The sequence below is a fragment of the Leptonychotes weddellii genome, chromosome 10 (assembly GCF_054177405.1).
Source record: "Leptonychotes weddellii isolate Sample4059 chromosome 10, ASM5417740v2, whole genome shotgun sequence".
Taxonomy (NCBI): Eukaryota; Metazoa; Chordata; class Mammalia; order Carnivora; family Phocidae; genus Leptonychotes; species Leptonychotes weddellii.
The window spans coordinates 78,982,366-79,004,053 of NC_138378.1; the positions used below are offsets into that span (position 1 = coordinate 78,982,366).

At 52.3% G+C, this 21,688-nt stretch overlaps 1 protein-coding gene across 9 annotated transcripts in view; it reads right to left on the reverse strand.

Moving 5' to 3' along the window:
- Positions 1 to 7,008: 7,008 nt before the first annotated feature.
- Positions 7,009 to 21,688, reverse strand: part of DCTN1 (dynactin subunit 1) — a 30,886-nt gene continuing 16,206 nt past the window's right edge. For 3 of the 9 annotated variants that reach the window (XM_081796606.1, XM_081833721.1, XM_081833719.1), the window contains exons 6-32: positions 20,055 to 20,072; positions 18,646 to 18,666; positions 17,210 to 17,401; positions 16,658 to 16,855; positions 16,302 to 16,506; positions 16,147 to 16,225; positions 15,874 to 16,033; positions 15,657 to 15,761; positions 15,288 to 15,479; positions 15,084 to 15,200; positions 14,704 to 14,856; positions 13,927 to 14,087; positions 13,652 to 13,820; positions 13,311 to 13,379; positions 13,025 to 13,087; positions 12,763 to 12,912; positions 12,438 to 12,599; positions 12,224 to 12,355; positions 11,887 to 12,012; positions 11,498 to 11,640; positions 11,044 to 11,210; positions 9,694 to 9,708; positions 9,369 to 9,502; positions 9,061 to 9,253; positions 8,719 to 8,798; positions 8,096 to 8,185; positions 7,009 to 7,484 (exon numbers count right to left, since the gene is read on the reverse strand). In XM_081796606.1, the coding sequence (XP_081652732.1) occupies positions 7,347 to 7,484; positions 8,096 to 8,185; positions 8,719 to 8,798; positions 9,061 to 9,253; positions 9,369 to 9,502; positions 9,694 to 9,708; positions 11,044 to 11,210; positions 11,498 to 11,640; positions 11,887 to 12,012; positions 12,224 to 12,355; positions 12,438 to 12,599; positions 12,763 to 12,912; positions 13,025 to 13,087; positions 13,311 to 13,379; positions 13,652 to 13,820; positions 13,927 to 14,087; positions 14,704 to 14,856; positions 15,084 to 15,200; positions 15,288 to 15,479; positions 15,657 to 15,761; positions 15,874 to 16,033; positions 16,147 to 16,225; positions 16,302 to 16,506; positions 16,658 to 16,855; positions 17,210 to 17,401; positions 18,646 to 18,666; positions 20,055 to 20,072 (3,432 nt within the window). In that variant the 3' untranslated portion in view covers positions 7,009 to 7,346. Of the gene's footprint in view, positions 7,485 to 8,095; positions 8,186 to 8,718; positions 8,799 to 9,060; positions 9,254 to 9,368; positions 9,503 to 9,693; positions 9,709 to 11,043; positions 11,211 to 11,497; positions 11,641 to 11,886; positions 12,013 to 12,223; positions 12,356 to 12,437; positions 12,600 to 12,762; positions 12,913 to 13,024; positions 13,088 to 13,310; positions 13,380 to 13,651; positions 13,821 to 13,926; positions 14,088 to 14,703; positions 14,857 to 15,083; positions 15,201 to 15,287; positions 15,480 to 15,656; positions 15,762 to 15,873; positions 16,034 to 16,146; positions 16,226 to 16,301; positions 16,507 to 16,657; positions 16,856 to 17,209; positions 17,402 to 18,645; positions 18,667 to 20,054; positions 20,421 to 21,688 lie in introns of those variants that run through there. The other 6 variants (XM_081833722.1, XM_081833723.1, XM_081833720.1 and 3 more) reach the window with 6 other exon arrangements.

A 21,688-nucleotide genomic window follows, 5' to 3' on the forward strand; every position in this document is an offset into this window, starting at 1 on the left:
TTGAAAGATGGAGAAACACAAAATTCTCATGTCTTCAATTTTAGAGTGATATTTGAGATTTTAATTGCCTTTGATATTATATTTGAATTACTTACTGGGTTTCAATGACCACACAAAAGTTAAATTATCTTGCAAACCACACAGTTTCTTCTGACTTTTGACTCCAAATGATGAAGTAGTACTTGTATTAGGTGTCTTTGTGCCATTGTAAGCTATACTATAGCTGTTTAATATGTGAAATCTAAATGTCACTTTGACCCTGTGATACCTGAAATATGTTTCATTATTTTCAAGTTTCTGGACAACAGTAATCTAACAGATTAAAGATAATGAACTGTTGAGTCACTATATTGTACACCTGAAACTAATATCACACTGTATGTTAACTGGAATTTAAATAAAAACTGAAAAATAAGGATAGTGAACTGGTCTGTGTTTCTGTTAAGTAGAAGATGGTAATGGAATATAGTCTTGTAAGAATGTTTATGTCTTAAAAGATAATTTGCTTTATTCTTTTCTTTAGATAGCAAGTGATGTTTTGGAGAAACTAAATTTCACGTGAATGCTTGTGTTGGAAAGCTTTTTTGACTTAAAACCTTTGGGGCTGATACATACTATATGTCAAGTTGTAGAACTCATTCTCCTGGATCAGATTAAAGCTTCTAAAATACATGCTTTTAGTAGTAGTTGGAATGGAATTGCTTAAAGAGCTGATGGCAGAATAAGCATTTGGGGTAGTGTTTTATTAACATATTTGTTAGTTCTTGTTCATTATGGAAATATGTACTTGATTAAAATCAAATATGGCTATGGAAACCACTTCCTCACCCTCCTGTAGTTCAGGATATACATATTTTGTGTGTAATTAGCTATACTTTATTAAATTATTATTGCACTTAGTTTAAAATAAGATTTAAACTGCATTTAAAGAGATCAGTGAATGTTAACTGTGAAATGGAACATTTTGTGTGCTGTTTATAAACATTATAAATCAGTAATTGGGAAAACTCTACTTTCTTAAGCTATTAATACCAGGAATAAAATATGAAAAATTAAAAAGAAACAACCCATGACCCTAGGGACACAAATCTTTAAGTTGGAAACCCCTTCTCTGTCCCAGAACTAAAACTACTGGACAGTCTTTTTCTTAACTTTCCCATGGCGTGCAAGCTGGTTTATGTCATTTCCTTACTTGCTGTGTATCTGCCATCTCCTACTCATTAACAAGGTGGGAATAGTGGGGCTTACCATACCTGTGGCTTACTGTGAAGGGCACAGCAGGCCAGGGAGAAATGACCTCTAACGTCTGTAAAATTCTTCTCCACCTTTTACATTTATTTCAGTCATCTTATGATGCTTGTGCACCTCTTTGTGAAGTCTTATTTAGCAATTTCAGGGGACAAGAAATCCTTGCACTTCCTTCTCCCCTGAGCTAATTCTCTGAAAATGGATAGACTAACCTGAGTGTCTATAAATCCAGAATTTGGGTAGGGATAGGGATGGAGAAAGTTGTCTTCCCTGGGTGCTGTTCTATACCCTTCTTCACTGCATCCAGTGCTGACTGCAGCTCCATCACCCTCTCATGCGTTCACACATCCCTTCCTATGGGAAAAGGTTGTGTCGATGGCATCTCTGCTATTCTTTTCTGTTGGTTGAGAAGCACATCTTTGGCCTGTAGGTATGGCTTGGATGAAGGAAGTTCAAGGGGCTGCTCTCAGTTATATTCTAGGGAAGCGTTTGTTTTCTTGTAGCTCTGTCCTGTTGCTGCATGTGAAGCAAAGCTTTCCTTGGTATTCGCCCCATTGTTTAATCATTGACAGGTTTAGAATTTCTAACCTGACCTGTGGAGCAGAGAGGTTGAAACCACTTAGCTCATGATGAATACCCATGTTGCTATCTGGCCCCTTTCTGTGAACATTTGTCAGTCTTAAAGTTCTTCAGTAGAAATGTGTTACATCGGGGTGCCTGGGTGGCTCAGTCGTTAAGCATCTGCCTTCAGCTCAGGTCACGATCCCAGAGTCCTGGGATCGAGCCCTGCATCGGGCTCCCTGCTCAGCGGGAGGCCTGCTTCTCCCTCTCCCACTCCCCCTGCTTGTGTTCCCTCTCTCGCTGTATCTCTCTCTGTCAAATAAATAAATAAAATCTTTAAAAAAAAAAATCTTAAAAAAAAAAAAAGAAATGTGTTACATCATCATTTATAAAGTTGAAGGGTCTAGCTCCAGCTAACTGATGGCTTCCCAAAGTGAAGGCTCTAGTACCCAACACCTAGAGACCCTCAAAAGCAGGTTGCTCTCCCACCACTGTCCCTTCCCTCTAGCCCCCCTTTCCATGTACAATGCTGTGAGGAGAATGTTCCTTCACAGGTGAAGGGGCCCTATCAATTTGTTGAATTAATGGGCAAGTTGAGGCAGAAATAAGAGGACAGAATTTCTTAGCACTTATTTGGATGCTGTTATGGACTGAATGTATGTGTACCTCAAAATTCATGTTGAAATTTAATCCTTAATGTGATGGTATTTGGAGGTAGGGCCTGTGGGAGGTGATTAGGTCATGAGTGTGGAGCCTCGTAAATGGGACTAGTCCACTCCTGAGAGGCCAGAGAGCTCGCTTACTCTCTTTCTGCCATGTGAGGATCCAAGATGTCAGCTGCCTGCAACTGGAAGAGCACCCTCTCCTGAACACAACCATGTTGGCACCCTGATCTCAGACTTGCAGCTTCCAGAACTGTGAGAAATAACTTTGTTGTTGATTAAGCCACTCGGTTTATGGTATTTTGCTATCACAGCCCAAGCAAAGACTGATGCTTGCAATCTGAATGAAGGAAATCCTTAAATTTAGTTTCAAAATATATTCTCTCTCTTGATTTCCCTCCTTTATCTCTTCCTAACTTTGGGTCCATTTTTTTTTTTTTTCATTGTACTCCCCCTCCAGCAGCTCTATGCTTGCAGAACCACAGCAGGGCATCTTTAAAGTTTTAAATAGAGAACACTAAAAGGAAAATCTCTGCAACCATTTGTGACTAAGTACTGGGAACCTATGTTCTCAATCTTCCTCCTGTTGTGTTTTTTTGTATTCTCAAGATGATTTTATATATATGTGTGTGTGTATATACATATATGTAATATATATGTATATATTGCTGACACATTAAAAATAAAGTTTAAGGCATATGCATATAAAGCATATGTTGTATTGGTGCAATAATGGTAAATTAGAAAAAGGGACTCAAGAGACAACTATTTGTAGTGTATTGTCTTTCCCTTGAACCTTACCCAAATACACATGCTGTAAAACGAAACATTTATGAGACAATCAGGGAAATTTGAACACTGGATATTTGATGAATTAAATTTTTCAGGTGTGATGATATTATAGTTTTAAGAGCACTATCTTTTAGGGATACTAAAATACTTTGAAATGAAATGATACGATGATGCCTGGGATCTGCTTCAAAATACTCTGGAGGGACAGGAGAGCGAAGGGGTATAGAGGAAACACAATCCGTCATGAAATGGTAAATATAGGCAAATGGAGATTCATTACACCCTACTCTCCTCATTTGAATGTTGAAATTTCCCATGATAAAAAGTAACAAAACAAAACACAGGTCTCACTCCCAAACTCCCCAGGCTTCCGGAGAAGAACAGAGGTCAGACATGCCAGGCCGGCCCTTTGCGCGCCTCAGCAGTAGCAGCCATGTGTCCCTGGGAGCAGCAGTGCCCGTTTCAGCTGGCACATGTGGTAGAGATGAAAGCAGCCTGGGTGAATGACAGGTTTCTCAGTATACCTAGAGGAGAGGGCTACATGGAGCGTAACACCCACAGGGAGGCAGGAGGAGCCCTCACCCTCGGAGCCCGTGTTCTCCAGGTGCCCCTGGGTCTCCTTGACAGGGGTCAAGGTATTCCATCCTATGAAGTTTTGTTCGCTTTCAGCCCCAAGGCTGGGTAGGGCACAATCGGCTCTGGGGCCTCCTAAGTTTCCTAGGATGAGCCTGTGGAGGCTCAAGTCTCTGTACGGCCTCCACTTCTGCTCCCCACTGTGGGATAGCACAGAAAACAGGAACTAAGCAAGCAAATTCAAATTGGGGTGAGGGAGGGAGAATGCCACAAACCTTTGACTCTCCCTCAGGCTTGGCCTGCTAAGAGGAGGAGGAAATAGTGCCTGGATGGTAGAAAAGTAAGATGCTAACTGCCCACAAAAACAAGCCGAAAGCTGGGGCACCAAGGACTGCCTCTCCTTTGGGACCCAAAATATGATTATTTGTGTCATAAATATATGTCTTGGGAACTGGCTGCTTGTATGTCATTTCGTTTGTTTAATATCAGCCTCTCCCAAGTATCCTTTTTTATTGCGTACCTGCGTCAAGCATGCTATCTCACTTAATCTTCCCCTGAAGATTACCCGTGGAAGGAATACAATCTGAGGAAGGTGCAATTAGCCTCAGTACAGATACAGAAACTGAAGACGAGAGATTAAGCAACTTGCCCAAATTCACATGGCTTATAAGTGGAAGAGCTGGGATATGAGCCTTATTCTTACTTCACAAAGCTGCTGCCATGTTGGGGAAAGTGCTGTTGACCCTGGGAATCTGTCCAAGAACCCCCAAAAGACAGGGGTTCCTAGTTGACAAGATTGAGACTGCTCATACGCTGCCCCTGCCAATTGCCAGCCAGTCTGCTTGGTTCTCACGTCACAACTGGCAGTTGCGTGGATGGACTAAAGGAGGCCGTTCCCATGCTATGCCCCATCCATCGTACAGAGTGCCTCACTAGGCCTCTCTCCCCCCATCACCACACCCCAGTTTCCAGAAACCTCTTGGGCCCCATGAGCAGCTCCCATTGCCATCCACAGGCAATGATGCTTGCGTCAGCTGTCTGCCATCCACTGGCCACCCAGCTTCCACGATTGAACATTGGCACAGTGCACACATGCTGCTCTCTCCCGCTTCTTGCCACCATGACCCAGTTTCTGCTCCCTCTATCGCACTGAGACTGCTCTGGTCAGCTCACCAGGCATCTGAGAATCAGGTGCTACTTTCTAGAATGCAGCCACATTACCTCTGAGCTATATCACAGGCTGTTGACTACCTCTCCTGAATCTCTCCTCCTTGGCCCTGACATTTCCTCTGGGGGCCTCTGCTCCAATCGATGTTCCCTTGGGCTCCACGGCAGGCTCTTTAACACTCAGGACTGCCCAGGGCTCTGCCCTCTCCCAACCTGGACACCCTCCTCAGGTGACTTGTGGCCTCACCTGATTTCCAAGCCTTCAGTTGCTTGCTCTGCCTTGACCAAGTCCTGTATGCCAATGCCCTTCTGTTCACCATGCTACTTCAGGACTTGGAGGACTGCAGGCATGGGATCTGGCTTTCCTGGTGGCCAAGTAATACAATCCCAGCAAGTGAGGGAGAGCAAACACCTCACAAGGCAAACTTGGAGCAACGAAAGACAGAAGACAGGAAGGAGAGCAGGCTAATCTGCTCTCCATTCCTCCATCAACCCCAATGTAACGTTGCAGCCAGGCATGGTGTTTGTGAAGTCTATCCAGAGACAGCACACATGGGCAGGTGACTAGTTGTGTCTTGGTGAAGCAGTGGGCAACTCATTAAAACAAACCTTGTTTCTTCTTTCCTGCCTAGTTTCCCTCCCTTTCCCTCACTCGCAGTGCTTTGGGACTGCAATTACTATGAAACACTAGCACTTCAGCTTTGCCTCTGGTTCGGTTTTCTAAGTAACCTGAATTAAGACCCTACACCTCATCCAAACCAACCACCACTGACACAACTCATCCCCCAAACTGTATCTCCAATCCAGACTTCTCTGCTGAGCTCCAGACCCAGCTAGCTCCAACTGCCAATGGCCATCAGCACTCAGACATTCTTCTAAGCACCTCATATCCATTCCAAAATGAAACTCACAGTTCTCCTTCCCAAACGTGTTTTGGGGGATGCCGAGATAAAAGACATCCTCTAGAAACTCTCAGTCTGTCTACAGTGGGTGACCGAAGAAGGGTTAACTGATGACTACAATGACAAGAGATGCTTCCCGCTAAGAAGCAGTCCTGCAGATGCGTGCACTGGGAAGAGAAGCAAGGCTGCCGCGCACCAGGCACAGTGTTGGAAGCTGGCACGCGTTATCTCTTTTAGCCTTCATGGCAACCCTGGGAGGAGGCATTCTTCCCATTCTGCCGTTGAGAAAGCAAACCAAAGGTTGAAGACCTTTTGTCAAGGAACAAAGCAACTAAATCCAAGCACCTCTGGAAAAAATGTTCATATTCTCTGCTCCCTCCAGTATGGGAGCACCCAACAGGCCACAGGAACTGGAGATTTCCTAAGGTGGCGATGCCAGAGCTGTCTTAATAAACGAACAGGATGTCAGCTGAGGTGGGGTGGGGCAGGCAGGTGGAGCGGACAGGTGGCTGGCATTCTGGGCAGCGGAAAGGGGCCTGAGAGAGCACAGGGTGGCAAAGCAACAGCAGGGATTCACTAAGGAAGGCCACAAGGCACACGTGGACAAGTATCCCCACGAGAGGCTGGAGAGATGGGCAGGACCCAAAACCCAGATAGCCTTGTGTGCAATTGTAGTGAATTTAAATTTTAAGTTCTAGATACTTAGAGAAACTACTTCAGGATTTTATTTAAATTATAAATTTTAGTTGGAAGAACCATTTCAGGATTTAAAGCAGGGAATAACGTGGCCCAGTTTGCATTCTGGAAAGGTCCCTCTGCTGTGAGTGGGAACTGGTTGACAGATGCATGGAGGTAGGGTGGCTGAACCTAAGTCCTGGCCCTAACTCCATAAAGAACTTAGGTGCCAAGCCCCTGGTCTAGCCCCTTTCCCCTTGTTCACAGTAACTTACCACACGTGAATGTGAGGGGCACACTGTTCCACTGGTCTCTACAGAGAGGGGCCCTCAAATCTGGCACAGCCAAAGCCTCCTCAGCATCCCTTCTCCTCCACTCCTGCTCTGAACCAAAAGGCCCAAGTCCCACTCCCAAGACCACACAGAAAGCACTGAAGCAGAGTTGCTTTAATCAAGGGGTGAAGTCCTCTATCAGGAGGACCTCACTGAACCTTTGGTGGTGGGGTCTCAGCCTACCCCCCACATGCCCTGAGGCCCCTCAGGAAGGAGGGAGCAGCTGAACAGCAAATCCTGGCAGAGGCCAAGGAATGGAAATAGGGGAACCCAAGTCAAGGGGCAGGGCACTGACAGGTAGAAGTGAAGCTGAACAGGGCAGGAACAGCTGTGCACACACAGTTCTACAATGGGGACTAGCTGAGGTGGCTGTGCATCAGGCAGAGTGACACCCGGACGGCGGAGGGTAGAGGTGGATGAGGCGGAAGGAGCACTTAGGAGATGAGGCGACCATGAAGCTGGTGCAGCTGCTCCTGGGTCAGCACCAGCCGGTGTCGCTGTCCAAGGCCAGCTGCGCACGAGAAGGTCACTTTGCCCATGTAGACAGTGTCGTCTTGCTGCTCCTCCTTGGCCTGGGAGTTGGCAAGGGGAAGAGGTCCCCAGGTCAGAGGCTCATCTGAGCTGTGTACCACTGACAGGGACCCTGAGCACTGAGACAAAGGCAGCCCCCGCGAGACGGACTTTGGGGCTCCTAGACTATGGTGACCACATATTCCAAATCAGTCTGAAAAGGGAGTTTTGAGCCTCTCCTGGCGTCAAAAGTCATAAAAGATGTTTAACTGCTAAAATACTGGAATTTCGGGGCACCTGGGTGGCTCAGTCGTTAAGCGTCTGCCTTCGGCTCAGGTCATGATCCCAGGGTCCTGGGATCGAGCCCCGCATCGGGCTCCCTGCTCGGCGGGAAGCCTGCTTCTCCCTTTCCCACTCCCCCTGCTTGTGTTCCCTCTCTGGCTGTCTTTCTCTCTGTCAAATAAATAAAACCTTTAAAAAAAAAAAATACTGGAATTTCTGGAAGCACTACAAGCACTCCTGAGTTGCTTACAAGTAAAACTTGGCCAGTTAACTCAGGATGTGCAGTTGTTGAACCTGAGACCCCAAAGGCCTCTTCATATTCTGGGGGAGAGGGGAAGGACCCACCTGAGGCCTTGATACTGCCCATCCTCCTCCCCATGCTCCCTCTTACCCGAAGGAAGGCTGACGAAGGGAAGGTGGCAAAGTCAGTGGGGACTGTGGCTCCAGGGCGCTGAGATACGGTCTCCTTAAGGACCTCATCCTGGCAAGGAGTAGAACAAGGGTTCATTTAGGGGACCCCCTCAGGCTAGCCCAGAATCTTCTTGGTTTCACAGGGACACTGATATCAGGAGGAGCAGGGACCTGGTCCTCTCTGTCACCATACTTTTGCTCTCACCTCCAACCGCATCCCCACCCAACATCCTTACTTTACAGATACTTATCCTTTAAAGCCCAACTCAAACTCTACAGCCTCTGGGAAGCCATCCCCAACCATTCTACCCCACAGTGATCTCAGCACTAAAGAAGCTGCACCCAAACCCCACACTCTAAAGATGATCCTAGTTCAACCCATTTTGTTGATGAGAATCTGTCTTCTGTTTGCACCAAGACAGTGAGCTTCTGAGGCAGGAACCCTGCCTTGCCCTCCACTTCCTCCCCAGTGGGCTGTCTAGCACAGGGCTGGGCCCAGAGGAACTCTGGGAGTGCCTATGGAAATGAATGTGCTAAGAGCTCCAGCAGGGAACGTTATGACGCAAACTCTGTAGACTGAGGAAGAGCAGGGTCTGAGCTAACCTTGAGCTTCTCGATGGTGTCGCTTAAGGACTTGAGCTGAGCCACCTGCTCCAGGAGTTGGGCCGACGGGCTCTTGGCAGCTGTGGGGAAGGAAGGCTAGTGAGGCCCACTGAGGCCCAGGCAGGCAGCTGTACTGGATTAAGGGTCAGGAGTGCAGATACTAGACCCTCTCGTGGAGCAGGTCCATAAGAGAACGGGTGAATCAAGCAAACTGAACACCAAGGCCAGAAAGCAATGCAAGGAAGAGCCTCTACAATATGGCAGCTGCCTGGGTAGGGGTTATAGCCCTGGGGCAAAGGGAGGAGGGTACGTTATTCATCTCACGGGTTGGTGGGTCCATACCAGGGCTGGAACGAGTGATATCTATTACGTGGGTATGTGTGCTCAGTTGATTCAACGTCTCCAACAGCTGGCTGGTCTTACGATACAGTGCACCAGCTGCTAGCTCACTGTCAGGGCCCTCGTGAGGTGAGGGGGAGAGCTTTGCCACATGCAGAGGGGGCAGGGCTGCTAAAGATGCCTTCATCTGGGCTCCCTGTTGGGGGAAGAAGAGGAATGGTGGTAAGAGGTGACAGAAGGCTCTGCCATCTATCATCAATGGGGCAGGTGGACTCCACCTGCACCCCAGTCCTTCCTGTGACCCCTCTCACCTTGAGGATGCTAGTCTCATGCTGGAGCTGGGAGATGTGCAGCCTCATGGCAGAGATCTGCTGAAGCAGCAGTGGTGAGTCCTTCACCAGCCCGGGGCCTGGCACAGACCCTGGAGCCTGCCCAGGGGCACCTCCTGTATGTACCAAGACAAGTGTCATCAGCCCCAAGTGGAGAGAATGGAAGATGGGCCCCATCCCTGCTCATCCCCTTTCGTTATCCACTCCCACCTCCAGTCCTGGTTGCTCCCAAGGGGGGAGTCTTACCCTGCTCCCCCAGACCCACTTCCCACAGCCCTGGTAACCCCTCGCCAGGGCAGCTCTCTACCTCGCTGCTGTTCTTCTGTGCTCGGGATAGCCCATGTGGGAGCAGGAAGAGAGGAAAGAGGAGTTAGACAACTTGGGGGTTAAGGGGCCACACCAGAGGAATCCTGGACATGACCTATAGGAAAACCCTTTCCTAACCATCACTCCCCCTCCAACAAGACCCTGCCCCTGCCCTCTGCGTGAAAGAGGGGCAAAGTGTGAGGAAGAACGGCAGCAGGAGTGTGCGCTGCAGGAAGCACTTGGGGCAGGAGGCGTTCCTGCTCCCTGCCTCACACTCCATCTCCAAGAAGGGCAAACGGAATGTACTCGAGACCCCGAGACCCCAAGATGTCTGCACCCTTAGTGTTCCGCAGCAGCAAAGCTGAAGTTGAAGGTGCAGCCGCATTCCCTGTTCCTCGGGTTCCCCATTGTTCTGGGGCAAAAGATGCGCTTTTTTGGTGGGAAGTTTTGTGAATCAGAACCAGTATCTGTTTAGAAAGCCTGTGCTACAACAACACAATGTGGTAACTCTGGAGACCCCTTGCCTAAGGAACAGGAACCAACTGTACCACAGGAGTCCAAAGCCAACAAGTACTCAGTCACCTCCCAAGAACAAGAGGCACCAGTGAGGGGGGCTTTGATGGGAACAAGACCCTAGGAAAGGCCAACTGACAAGACAGGCATAGCTCTGGAGCTCTGGAGGGAGCTCTGGAGATCCTGAGGGCTTCAGGGCAAGGAGTCTGTCTTCTGGAGGTAAGAAAGAAACTAAAAAACTACAGAGCAGACAAAAACTAACATGGCCAGGAAAACTGGGAAGACTGGGCCTCAGAACCGGAAAAACTCCAGGTAAGGAGCCCTGACCACACTAGAGACCAGGCAGAGGTCAGAACTCAAGCCCCAAGTGGAAATGGGAGAACTCAGCAATGGAAGAGACAAGCACACCACAGGGTAAAGCCACGAAAACTCAGTAGGGAGAAATAAAAAGTGCAAGCAGAGGAGCAATCAAGAGCAAGCATGGCTGGATACAGCAACAGAGTCAGCCTAATCTGCTGTAGGCTGATCACCCTCTGGGATATAGGGCTGGCACAGAAAGGCCAGACCCAGAAGGGACATCTGCTAGAGTCTAACTGTCGTCGTAATTCTGAGCTCCACGGACAAGCTGGTAATGCCCCACCTTGATCAGGGGGTCTCTGCGCGTATCTTCAGGGGAAGTAAAAAGCCTGGTAAAAAGCTGTCATAGAGCAAAACTGGGCGAACACATTCCTGGCTGAACATCCAGTAAGAGGGGGGCAGAAGTCAAACTGAGGCCAAGGACAGGAGGGAAGCCATTCATTCTCCTCTGGGCCGACGTTGCCTGTCCCACTACACTCACCACCAGCAATGCCAGAGACCAGGGTAGCAATACCCGAGGGAGGGGGCCCCCGGAGCCCCTCGATCGTGCGCTTCGACTGGCTGTTCAGCCGCTGCTTTAGCTCTGCCTTCTCTGCCTCTAGCTGGTCAATGTCAGCTTGGAGTGCATCCATCGTTTCCTCAAACTCTCTGTGAAAGAGAATCTGGGCTTAGGCAGTGTCCCTTCCCCGGAGCCCCATCCCCACTTCTCAGTCCTGACAGGTCCTCGGAGTAGCCCTGCTAGTGAGGAGCCAGGAGCAGCACATGCTCTGACTGGGGTGACACAATGGGGTTGGCAGTGGGAAAGGAAAATGGTACCTGCTCACCTGGGGAGAGTCTCACTCTGAGAGGGTCTGGGTAGGGGGATGGGTTAGGAGGGAGAATGGCCGGCTGGAAGGAGGAGTGGGATAAGCAGGGACCCAGGGAAGGTGCCTGACTTCTCCTTCTTCCGCAGCAGTGCCTGAGTCTCCTCCAGCCGAGTCTGGACTTTCTCGATGCGCTCGTCTGCATCCTTGGCAGCACTGTCCAGCTTCTTCTCCAGCAGACTTAGCCGCACATTGGCCTCACTCAGCTCCTCCCCCTGGGCAAGGGCAGAGAGTGTCTAGTTCCCTTACATCCTCTCATGGGCCCGAGGGACCCGGGATAGGCCACGAGCTAGAAAGCTGCGAAGGGCCCACAGGTGCTCCCCCCACTGATCACAGGTGCCACTTCTCCCCTCAACTCCCAACCAGTCCCAGTCCCAGGAGATCCCCAACACTCAATGCTGTCCTGTACCTCAGCAACATTTCCTGGCCCCCCAGATCCTGAGCCTACCCTATACCCTCACCTTGATTTTCAGTGACTTCTTCAACTCCTTGATAACTGTCTCTCGATCTTCAAGCTTCAAGCCCAGGCCTTCAGCATCGGTGATCTCTGCACGGAGGGCTGCAGCCCTCAGCTCAACTGGGGGAGGCTAGGGGTCAGGTGGGAGCAGAAGGCAGGGATGGGTAGAGGAGGTCACCAACATGGTCCTTCCAGAGAGATCTGGGTATAGGGAAAGCCTTGCCTTCCAAGCAGGGTGGTGCTCTCCAGATTCCCTTCTCCCACCTCCCAACCCTCCCACAACCAGCAGCAGCTCTGGCAGTCTGGCGCCTCTGGAATCCTCCAAAGAGCTCCCTACCCACCTTGCTGGGGGGCCGCTCTGCATCATACTCGCCCTCCTGCATGGCTGTGGCCAATTTGTTCATGGTACTGATGAGAATGTTGCTCGACTGGCGCAGACACTCATAGGGACTGCTGGAGGGGGTGCCATAGATCTACAGGGGCAAGGGCAGCAGTGAAAATCCCATACTGGCCACAAGACTCCACCACCACCTCTGCCCAGCCGTCCAGGCCCACCTGCTCGCTTGCTTTGAAAGCCAGCTCCTCCAGGGCGGCCACGGGCAGCCCCTCATTCTCTGCCAGTGGGGCAATGAGCTGGGCTGCAGCAGCTGCCACCTCCTGCAGCACGGCCACCACCCACGTCAAGTGTTTCCTGCAGTCTAGGAGTGTGTCCGATACCTGTGCAACAGCCCAAAGTCAGGAGCCCACCCTGGGTCCTGCGCCACAGCTCCCAGCTACCTCAAGACCGTTCTTATTCCCTGACCAGATGCAGATCTCAACGCTCTAGGCCCCTCCTGCTTCTCCTCAGCTTCCTTTCCTTCCCCCCTTCGCTGCCCTAAACCTGTGGTCCAAATGCCAGTGCGGCTGGGATCCCAGGAGCATCTGTCCCTGGCATTCGCCTCCGGATCTTCTTGCAGAACTGGCGGATGTCACTGCACGATGTTTCCAGGTCCCGGAGCAGGAGGGCAATATCTGAAGCCTCCTGGCCACCCTATTCAGGGAACAGGAAATAGATGGGGAACCAAAAGAGCATTAGGGCTGGAGGTGAGGAGGTGGGGACTAACGAGGAAGAGGAGGTCAAAGAGGTCTGGCTGTGCTCTCACCTGCAAGAAGGCACGTAGTCGTCCCACCTCCACGCTCATGCAGTCCAGGGCACTCTGGGTGAACTGTAAGGACAGACACGTGTGGTTGTCAGCCCCCAACAGGAGCCCTTCTGCCCCATCACCATTTCTAAATAGTCCCCACCCTCCGCCAACAGAGATTTCGGTTCTCTGACTTCCTGATCTATTCCAGTCTTATGGGACGGCCCTTGAGGGCCAGATCTCTTGACCTGATGTCCTCCACTGCTGATCTCTACAGAGGGCTCAAACACTGGCCCAGACGCCTCACCTTAATGTGGTCAGCCAGCTGCATGGTACTGTCCTCGGGCTGTTCGGCAAGATGAATACTATACAGATGCTGAGGAGAAATGACAGAGAGACAGCCTTTAGATCTTGGAAGGATGGAGAATTCTCTCCAAACTACAATTTGAGCCCCGGTCATCATAGGACTCCAGAGGTGTAAGAGAATCTGAGTCCCCAAGGAGTTGCATCCTCAGGCAAGTTCCTTTAGGAGCAAGCCAAGCCTTAAGCAGCCAGCCTAGGACACACAACCTCGGCCACACTGGCAACCGCCCCAGCAAGAGAAACCTTCCCCCCCTGCTGTGCCAAGCCTGAGTTCTTGCCCCAGACCTGGTAATACTTGATGGCCTTGGTGAGAGGCTCTACGTTGACAGTCTCATCCAGCTGATCCTTGTGTAATAGCTCAATGAGGAAATCCAAGGAGCGCTCGTGGGCACTCATCTCAGGGTAGAGGCTGCCGACCTTCTTATACACGTCCACATTGCATTGAGAGAGGGCGCTAGAGACCAGAGAAGGGTCTTCTGAGGCCAAAGCCTGCCAGGCAATCTCAGTTCCATCCAATCTTGGCCCTGTGGTCCCAGAGCAGGGGCCAGCGGGTCACTTACTGCTCATAGCGGTGGAGTGTGGCCTGCAACAGACTCAGCGAGTACACCAGCCCAGCAGCAAAGCTGAGCTGCTCCCCTGCAGCTCCTCGGAGCCCAGGCCGCTCTGAACAGTTTTCGCTTAGTTCAAACTTCTCCTGGGCCTGCTTCCGGATCAGCTCTGCCTGTGGGAAGAAGCACCAGAAACCTGGGGCTCAGAGTAGAGGATGGAGAACACAGACTCGGGAACACAGGACACAAAACTGAGCAACTAGGTTGGGGGGAGCACACACGGATCCATGTGGAGGAGGAAAGCAGAAACAGCTCTTAGATGGGTAGGGAGTCTCACCTAGGGAAAGGATAATGATGTGATTACTGGCGGTTGTGAAGACTTGGGATGTGAAGATGAAAGGGTAGTGAACCAGTGGGACCAAGCTCTTTCCTGCCTTAAAGCTACTGCTTCTGCTACCCTTTTACTTGAATTCTATCCTGATGGTTATCCCCCCACTAACTCGTAGTCATCTTCTGGGTCTCAGTTCAAATGTTCTTCCTTTGGTTCCACCCTGCCATCTAAATCAGAGCCCCAATAGTGCTGTCTCAGAGAAGCCACCCGCCCTTCACAACCCAGCGCCTGTAATACACATCCATCTGCGACTTAGCTGACTGCATTCCTCCACTACAAGATAAACTCTCTGTGAGCAGGGACGCTGACTGCTCTCTTCACTCGGCATCCTCCAGACCTGCTACACAGCAAGTTCAACAGAGTCCTGCTGAACACGTGATTAGACTGACTGGCCATACCTTGCAAATGAGACGAGGCATGAGCAGCAGCACGAGGACGCAGTCATGGTCCCCACCTGGCCGAAGGAAGCTGTCGGGCATGAAGGCTGTCAGCAGGGACATGTGCCGGTTGGCCTGGGCCACCTCCATCTGCCTCAATTCCATCTCAATTGCCTGTGAAGTGGACAGGTAGATGGGCTCTCAGCCAGGCTGAAGAGAGCCTCGGAACTATCATGCCTTGTTCCACCAGGACCCCTGCTTCTGGGACAAGTTTCCGCCAGGAGTCTTCCAGACCACCATGCAAAGCATCCCCTCCTCCAGCCACGTGGAGTCCAGACACCATATCAGAGCAGCCCACAGCCACAGCCAGGGTGGATGCCCCAACACTCCCCAGTCCTGACCTTCGCGTGAGCCTTAGTCTCAGCAAACTTGATTTTGAAGTCAAAGGTCTCCGGGGGTGGCTGCTGCTGTCTCTCCGCAGATGCTTCTTGCTGGTTTGTCAGTTCCCGGTTCACATCCTGGGAGAAGAGACAGCAATGAGGCATGGCTGGGTCACGAGGGAGCCCGGGGTGACTGTGGGTGGACAGCAGGGGGTACACAGGCACCTGCAGGTGGGCGGTCAGCTGGCGGTACTTCTTTATGGTTTGCTGGTAGTCTGCAACCGTCTCCTGGGCCGCCTCCACACGCTTCTGGGCCTCCCGGACCCGTGCGCCCGCCATGTCCAGCTGCTCCCGCAGCTCCAGTTCTGTCTCGCGCGCATTCTCCTGCAGCTCATCGTTCATCTCATTCATCGCTTCCTGGGAGGCCACAAGGCAGTCGGGGCAAAGGAAAGGCAGAGTCAGGGTAGCAGGTCAGGGAGGGGCCGCTCGCCACATAGCCTGCTCAAAGGTCAGGGGTCGCATCAATCCCTCTTTCAGCAAGTGCCTTCCAAATGCCCTCCATCAGGGTGGGAAGTCAGGGGTCTATTCTCTTACCAAGTCCCCCACGGTCTCTCTCAACTCTCGCACTTTCTCTTCTAGATTCAGGTTCCGGTCTGTTAGCATCTCCACCATCTCCTCAGCACCCAGAGCAGCATCCACCTGTGTTACAGGGAGGGAACAGGGAGAACGGCTGCTGAAAGGTACCTAGAAAGAGGAGGCACAAGCCTCAGAGGAGAGGGGTCCCCTGGGCCAGGGCCTGGGCTCCCCAGACCTGCTCCTTGAGCTCATCTATGGTGCTCTCTGCCTGGCTCAGCTCCTCCTGCAGACGCTCCCGCTGCTGCCTCACAACCTCCAGCTCTTGGTTCTTCTTCTCCATGAGCTTCTGGAGTTTCACGTGCTCCTGCTTCTCTGAGGAAGAAAGATCCCGCATCCTGTGGGGAAGCAGGGAGGGAGAAGGGAGAAAGTGTTGTGTCTGAGTCACTGGCGATGGGCACTCTAGAGACAGGAGAGTGAGCCTCGGAGCCAAGCAGGGAGGGGACCCTACCTCACCAGGGCGTCCTTCAGGCGGGCGTTCTGCTCCTCGAGCTGCTTGAGCTGATAACTGGACGCTGCCCCGTCTGAGCCTGGGGAAGACCATTAACACTTTCAGACACAGCTCCAAGCCCACCATCTGGCCCCCAGCAGCTCCTGGCCCCTTACCCTTCTCTTCAATCTCAGCTTTGAGGATCTCTAAGTCAGTGGTGAGCTCATCCACACGTTCCTTCAATGCCTCCACCTCCTGCTGCAGGGACTCGGCCCGCTCTTCAGCCATCTCCTTGTCCAGAGTGGCCATCTCAATGGCATCGGCAGTATCAGCCATCTCCTCCATGTAGCGTTCCTTCGCCTCCAGGGCCTCCTTGGCTTCCTGAGGAGGGGGGAATGCTGGTGGGAGTGCAAGCAGAGAGACGCCTCATGCCCGCTTTCTCACAGGGTATTCCAGGGTCCTCCGGCCTAGTGTCCAGTTCACTGGCTTGGGTCCCAAGCTCCCCAGCCACCTCCTTCCCCCCAAGTCCCACCTTCCGCGCCTCCTTGAGGCGTCGCTGCAGGTCTGCCTGCTGTTCCTGCATCTTGCTCTTCCATTCTTGCACCTGCTCCAGCTGGATCTTATGTTTCTCCAGCTCTTTTAGTTTTGCCTTATCTTCTGCCCGTTTCAACCGCAGGGTCTCCAGTTTCTCCTCCAGGTCCCGCACCTGGGCCCTCAGCCCTTCCTCCTCCTACAAAGGAGAGACCCCTCGGTAGGTACACAGCCTCCTCCTCCACCCCACCAAAGCTGAGCTGGAGTGAAAGGACAGGAATATAAGCAAACATCATTCCAGCCCCAGGGTCAAAAGCAAAAGTGGCCTACAAACATCTGAGAAAGGATGGGTGCATAAGGGGAAAGTGTGGAAGGAGGGCAGAAAAGAAAGGGTAGCTGAGTCAATGGCAGAGTCAATGGACATATGCTATGTCCCCACCCTTCGGATTCAAATTCTGGGTCTCCCCCAGCCCTGGAAAATTTCTAAGATCCTGCCTGGGGTCACAAGCCCCCCTATGTCTTGGTTCTTCTTCACTCCAACCCCAGTCCTTACCTTAGAGGGGGAAGGTAGTGGAGGTGCCGCTCCAGGAGAGGTGAGAGCCGGTGTGGGGATGATGGGTGCTGCCAGTGGAGTCTGAGCCGGGGTGCTGGGTTCACTGCTGCTCAGCTCACCTGCTGATGCTGAGCCAGAGGGGCCCAGGGAGCTACTGGCCCCAGCCACCCCAGTACTAGCTGGGCGGGTGGGCTATTCAGAGAGGACAGGGGCAAGCCAGAAAAAGAACAGGGGTGGTGAGAAAGACAGAATATGAGAATCCGCCAAGGAAAGGAGACAGAGAAGGAAAAGGGCAGTGAGAGAGTATCAAAGCACAGTGAGAACAGAGAAGCAGAGTGAAGGGGAGAGGAAAAATGACAGAGTCAGAGACAGTGACAAAGGACGGGGGAGGCAGGAGGCGGGCAGAGGAGAAAGGGAGGAAGTGATAGAAGACATGAGATTTTAATGCTTCTCCCTTGGCACTGACCCCACATTCCTCCCAGCTCTGGCACTACCCCCTTAGAACAGAATCCCTTACTCCCCAGACCTCCCCTCTGTGACCCAGTTGTGATCATTCTAGCAATTTCTTAATACTCCCAGTCCTATCGTTGTTCTGGGCCTGTACCCTCCTCCCCAGGAAGAAAAAGTGCCTCAATGTCATTCCCAAAGCAAAAGAACAAATTGGAGTTTGTTCTCTAACTTTCATGTTCCCAGAGAAGCCTGGGCTAAAAGTGGGGGTACCAAGCTCTGTATCCCACTCTTTGGGAGTTGAGCTGATTCTCCCTCCCTTTGTCTACCTTAGGGGACCCTTCAGGCAAAAGGGCCAAAGTGAAAGTTGTACTCCTAGGCTCCCCCTTGAAACATGGTCAGTACAGCCAACCTTCTGTCATCTCCCTCCCCCCAAGACAAAGGGGCTCTAACCAGGCAACATTTACCCAGGCCCCAGTGGGACTGGGGCAGAGCTCCCTGAAGCCCCAGGCCCTGGAGCAGACAGGCCTGCCCAGTGCTCTCCCTTGCAGTACTGAGCCCTGAAGCTCTCCTGATGTGCTGACACTCAGAGATCACATGCTACCCACAGATAACTCCAGGTCCTTATCCCCTGACACTGACAGTGCCAAGTTCTTCCTCACCTTTCTTCCAACCTCCACCCCCACTCATGCATCAAAAAACTAGTCAAAATGCCCTTCTTCAAGAAAGCCAGCCCTAAAGGACCACAATCACTCTCGTTTCTCTTCTGCACTCAGGCTACTGGCTCAGACAACCTCCTAAGAGCCAGAGTCATTTTCCCAAGAGAGGCCTGTCACCACCCTCAGTCCCCTCACTCCTCTGAAAAAGAGGACCCAGGATGCACTGCGACCACCTTTAACTTGCTCAAACACAGGCCCACACACATGCACATGCCTGAAATGTGAGTCTACACTCAGCAGTGGTTTGTACAGAGGCCTTTTTTTTCTCACCTTGGGCCGCCGAGTTGTGGTCTGGACAGGCAACAGGAGCCAGAGGAGGAGGAGGAGTCAGGAAAGAAAGGATAATGGCAGAAAGACAGACAGCAGAAGGGACAGCAATGAGAGCAGAAGAAGTACCAGGAATGGCATTACAGTTAGCTGCCTCCCCACTCCCATTCCCACCCCATCCCCTTTTCCCTCCAGTGAATCACCTTGTTTCTACTCCGGGACCTCAGAATCCTATTCCTCATTGGTCCTCTGCCCCACTTATGCCCAACCCTTGCAGACCTCACCCCTTCAAACACCGTGAAAATCCCAGAAGTCCCCATCTCCTAGGCTGAGCCACAGGGGACCAAAGGCAGCAGCTGGTGGAGGTCCCTAGAGACAGTCCTTCTGGCACTCCAGCCCAGAGCCAGAAGCCCCGCCCACCCACCACTCCCAAGGACTTTCCCAGGTCAGCCCCTTCCTTCAAGTGCCAGACTCCACAGAAGACCCCCTAGAAATACCACGTGACCAGAGTGACGCTAGAAGCCCAGAAGTGAGTGATATGACCCCAGCAGGGGGGCTAAGGCCCCCTAGGCAAAACAGTGCTGCCCTCCTCCCTACCCCACCCCCTCCCCCAGGACCAGATCCTGCAGCAGTCCCCATCCCTAGGGCAGAGGGCTCAGGTGTCAGGACCATGAATACTGCATTAACCAGAAGCCCAGAGCTCAGCAAAGTAACCCCACCCAGCTGCAAGAAAGGACATGGGGGTGGGCAGCAGCACAGAGAAACTAGTGACCTAAACCAAAATAGATGATTAATCCCAAGTTCCAAATTGTGTTCCTGCTACCCAGTATCTTACAGCAAAACAGCAAAAACAGATTTGGCTTGGACCCTACCTCTAGGAGACACTGAGTCCAAGGAGACCAAACCCCACCCCTCCTACCCTGAGCTGAGCCTCCATAGCTGTGGGTCAAAAACTATTCTAGGGTCCCCATCCCACCCTGGAAAAGCCTTTTAATACAAACCCTGGTGGAGAAGGGATGCTGGGAGTACAACCAAGAGGGTTCCTAGCAAAGGCTAAGGGTGAGGCAGGCCTGCTAGGGGCATGAAGACACCAGGACCTGCTTCCCCACATCCTCTCACAGGAAACTCCCAGAGCCAGTTTGCAGCAAAAGCTGCCTGAAGCCCAAGGCTGTGAGGCCACTGGGTACAAGGCCCAGAACACACAATCAGAGCCCAAAGCAGGGAGCAAATGCCCAGGGTGTGGGGCATGGCAGTGACACACACCTCTCCCTGCCCCCCCCCCACTTCATCCCCACCCTCCTCCCCCAACCAGGTAGACAGAAGAAGTCAATCAGCCCCCACCCCCACCCCAGCAGCCTGCTGCCACCATCGCCCTGGCAACCCGGCAGCAGGACCAGAGCAAGCAAGAGTACCTTTCGGGCTGTCGGTGCCTGTCTCATCATTGCAGAAAACCAAAGAAAGCCAGGAGAGGAAAGAAAAGGAGGGACAGAGGAGGATGGACAAACACACAGAGGAAGGACAGACGAAGGGAGGGAGGGAAAGAGACCGAACAGAGGGAAAGGCGGCGGAGACAGGAGATTAGTGCATCAAATCCCAACAATGCAGCCTCAGCTTCCCGGCAGGCCGGCCTCCCAGCCCGCAAACGGCTGTGGCTCAGACGCAGAAGCCGCCCGCAGGTGCGCAGTGGGACGGCCAGGCTCCGGCAGGCACCGGAGAGGCGCCCGGCCCAGTTCACCAGCTAAGGCTGATGGCAGCCTCAGTGGCCGCAGCACCAGCTCCACCTGACGTCATGCACCCACCCTCCTCTGATCCTTGGGGGTGGAGCCACGGCTCCTCGGTCTCCTAGCAACGGCCGGGCTCTGCTGGCTCCTCCTCCTCCACACGACTGGACAAAGTCCTGCGCAGAACCCGCCCTGCTTCTTCCTCCATAGAACAGATTCTGACTCCTCCCTCCCCTTCCCTGCCCAACCCCCCCCCCCCACCCCCCCGCCATCCCCAAGAGTCTGGTCCAAGAAACTGGGCTAGGGGCCATCCCAGAAACGGTACTCTCTGGGGCCAAGGCATGACTGGGCAGGGCCAGGAGCCTCACTGCTCCACCAGCCTCTCATACACTCCCCTCTGCCCACAGCCCCATCAACTCCACTCGTCTGTTACACACACGGACAACGCCCTTAAGGTTGGTCTCTCATGAGGCACACGCACCCAGAATACCCCTGCTGTGACAGCACCCGCTCTGAGGGGCACAAAATGACACTAAGAAACCCCAGGGAACATTCAGGAGCAGCTCTAGTGACAGTATTTGGCTCCTCCCCCAAACCTCCCCTGGTTGCAGGCAGGTTAAAGCCTGTCTCTAAAGACCTTCCAGAAGGGACTGGGCACCTTGCAGAGACATCTGGGTTCCCTCTGCCTCCCCTTCAAAGTTCCTCTTTTTTTTTTTGGTTCTGGTGCTGGCTCCCTGTTTCCCCCGGGGGTGAGAGCAGGGCCCTGGGCTAAGTGGTCTGCTGTGAGAGAGCCACTGGAAAGGAAGACCTGGCTGTGGACGGGACTATCTGGCGCTGTGCACAGGAGCAAAGAAGGCCCTGTAACCCAGCACAGGTAGCTTAGGCTGGGCTTTGCCACATCTCCCCAGGTAGCGGCCCAAACCCCCGCTTTCGGACATAGCTCAGGCCCTGCCCAGGGTCAGCTCCCCCTGTGGCGAGAACTCCTCCATGGGTATCGAACTGCAGGTCCATGCTCTTCTCTACTCCAGGGCCTGAGGCAAGACTGGGAGCCCCAAAGAGAAGACAATAATCCAGGGAAGAAGCCAAGTTTCTATAACCTTGTAATGGGTTCAGCATCCTTTAGGCATTATTTTCCTTCTTACATCCCCACTCCCACCGGAGCCAGGACCTCAAAGCAAAACCAAAATGTGGTCTCTTCCATGGCAAGAGTGGGGACCTTGGACAACCAGGAGTCGAAAAGATGTTTTCCTCTCCCCACCCACTGCCCCAATCCAGTAGCTCTCCATGCAGGTCCGAAGAGCCTGAGACAGCTGGCCACAAGGAAA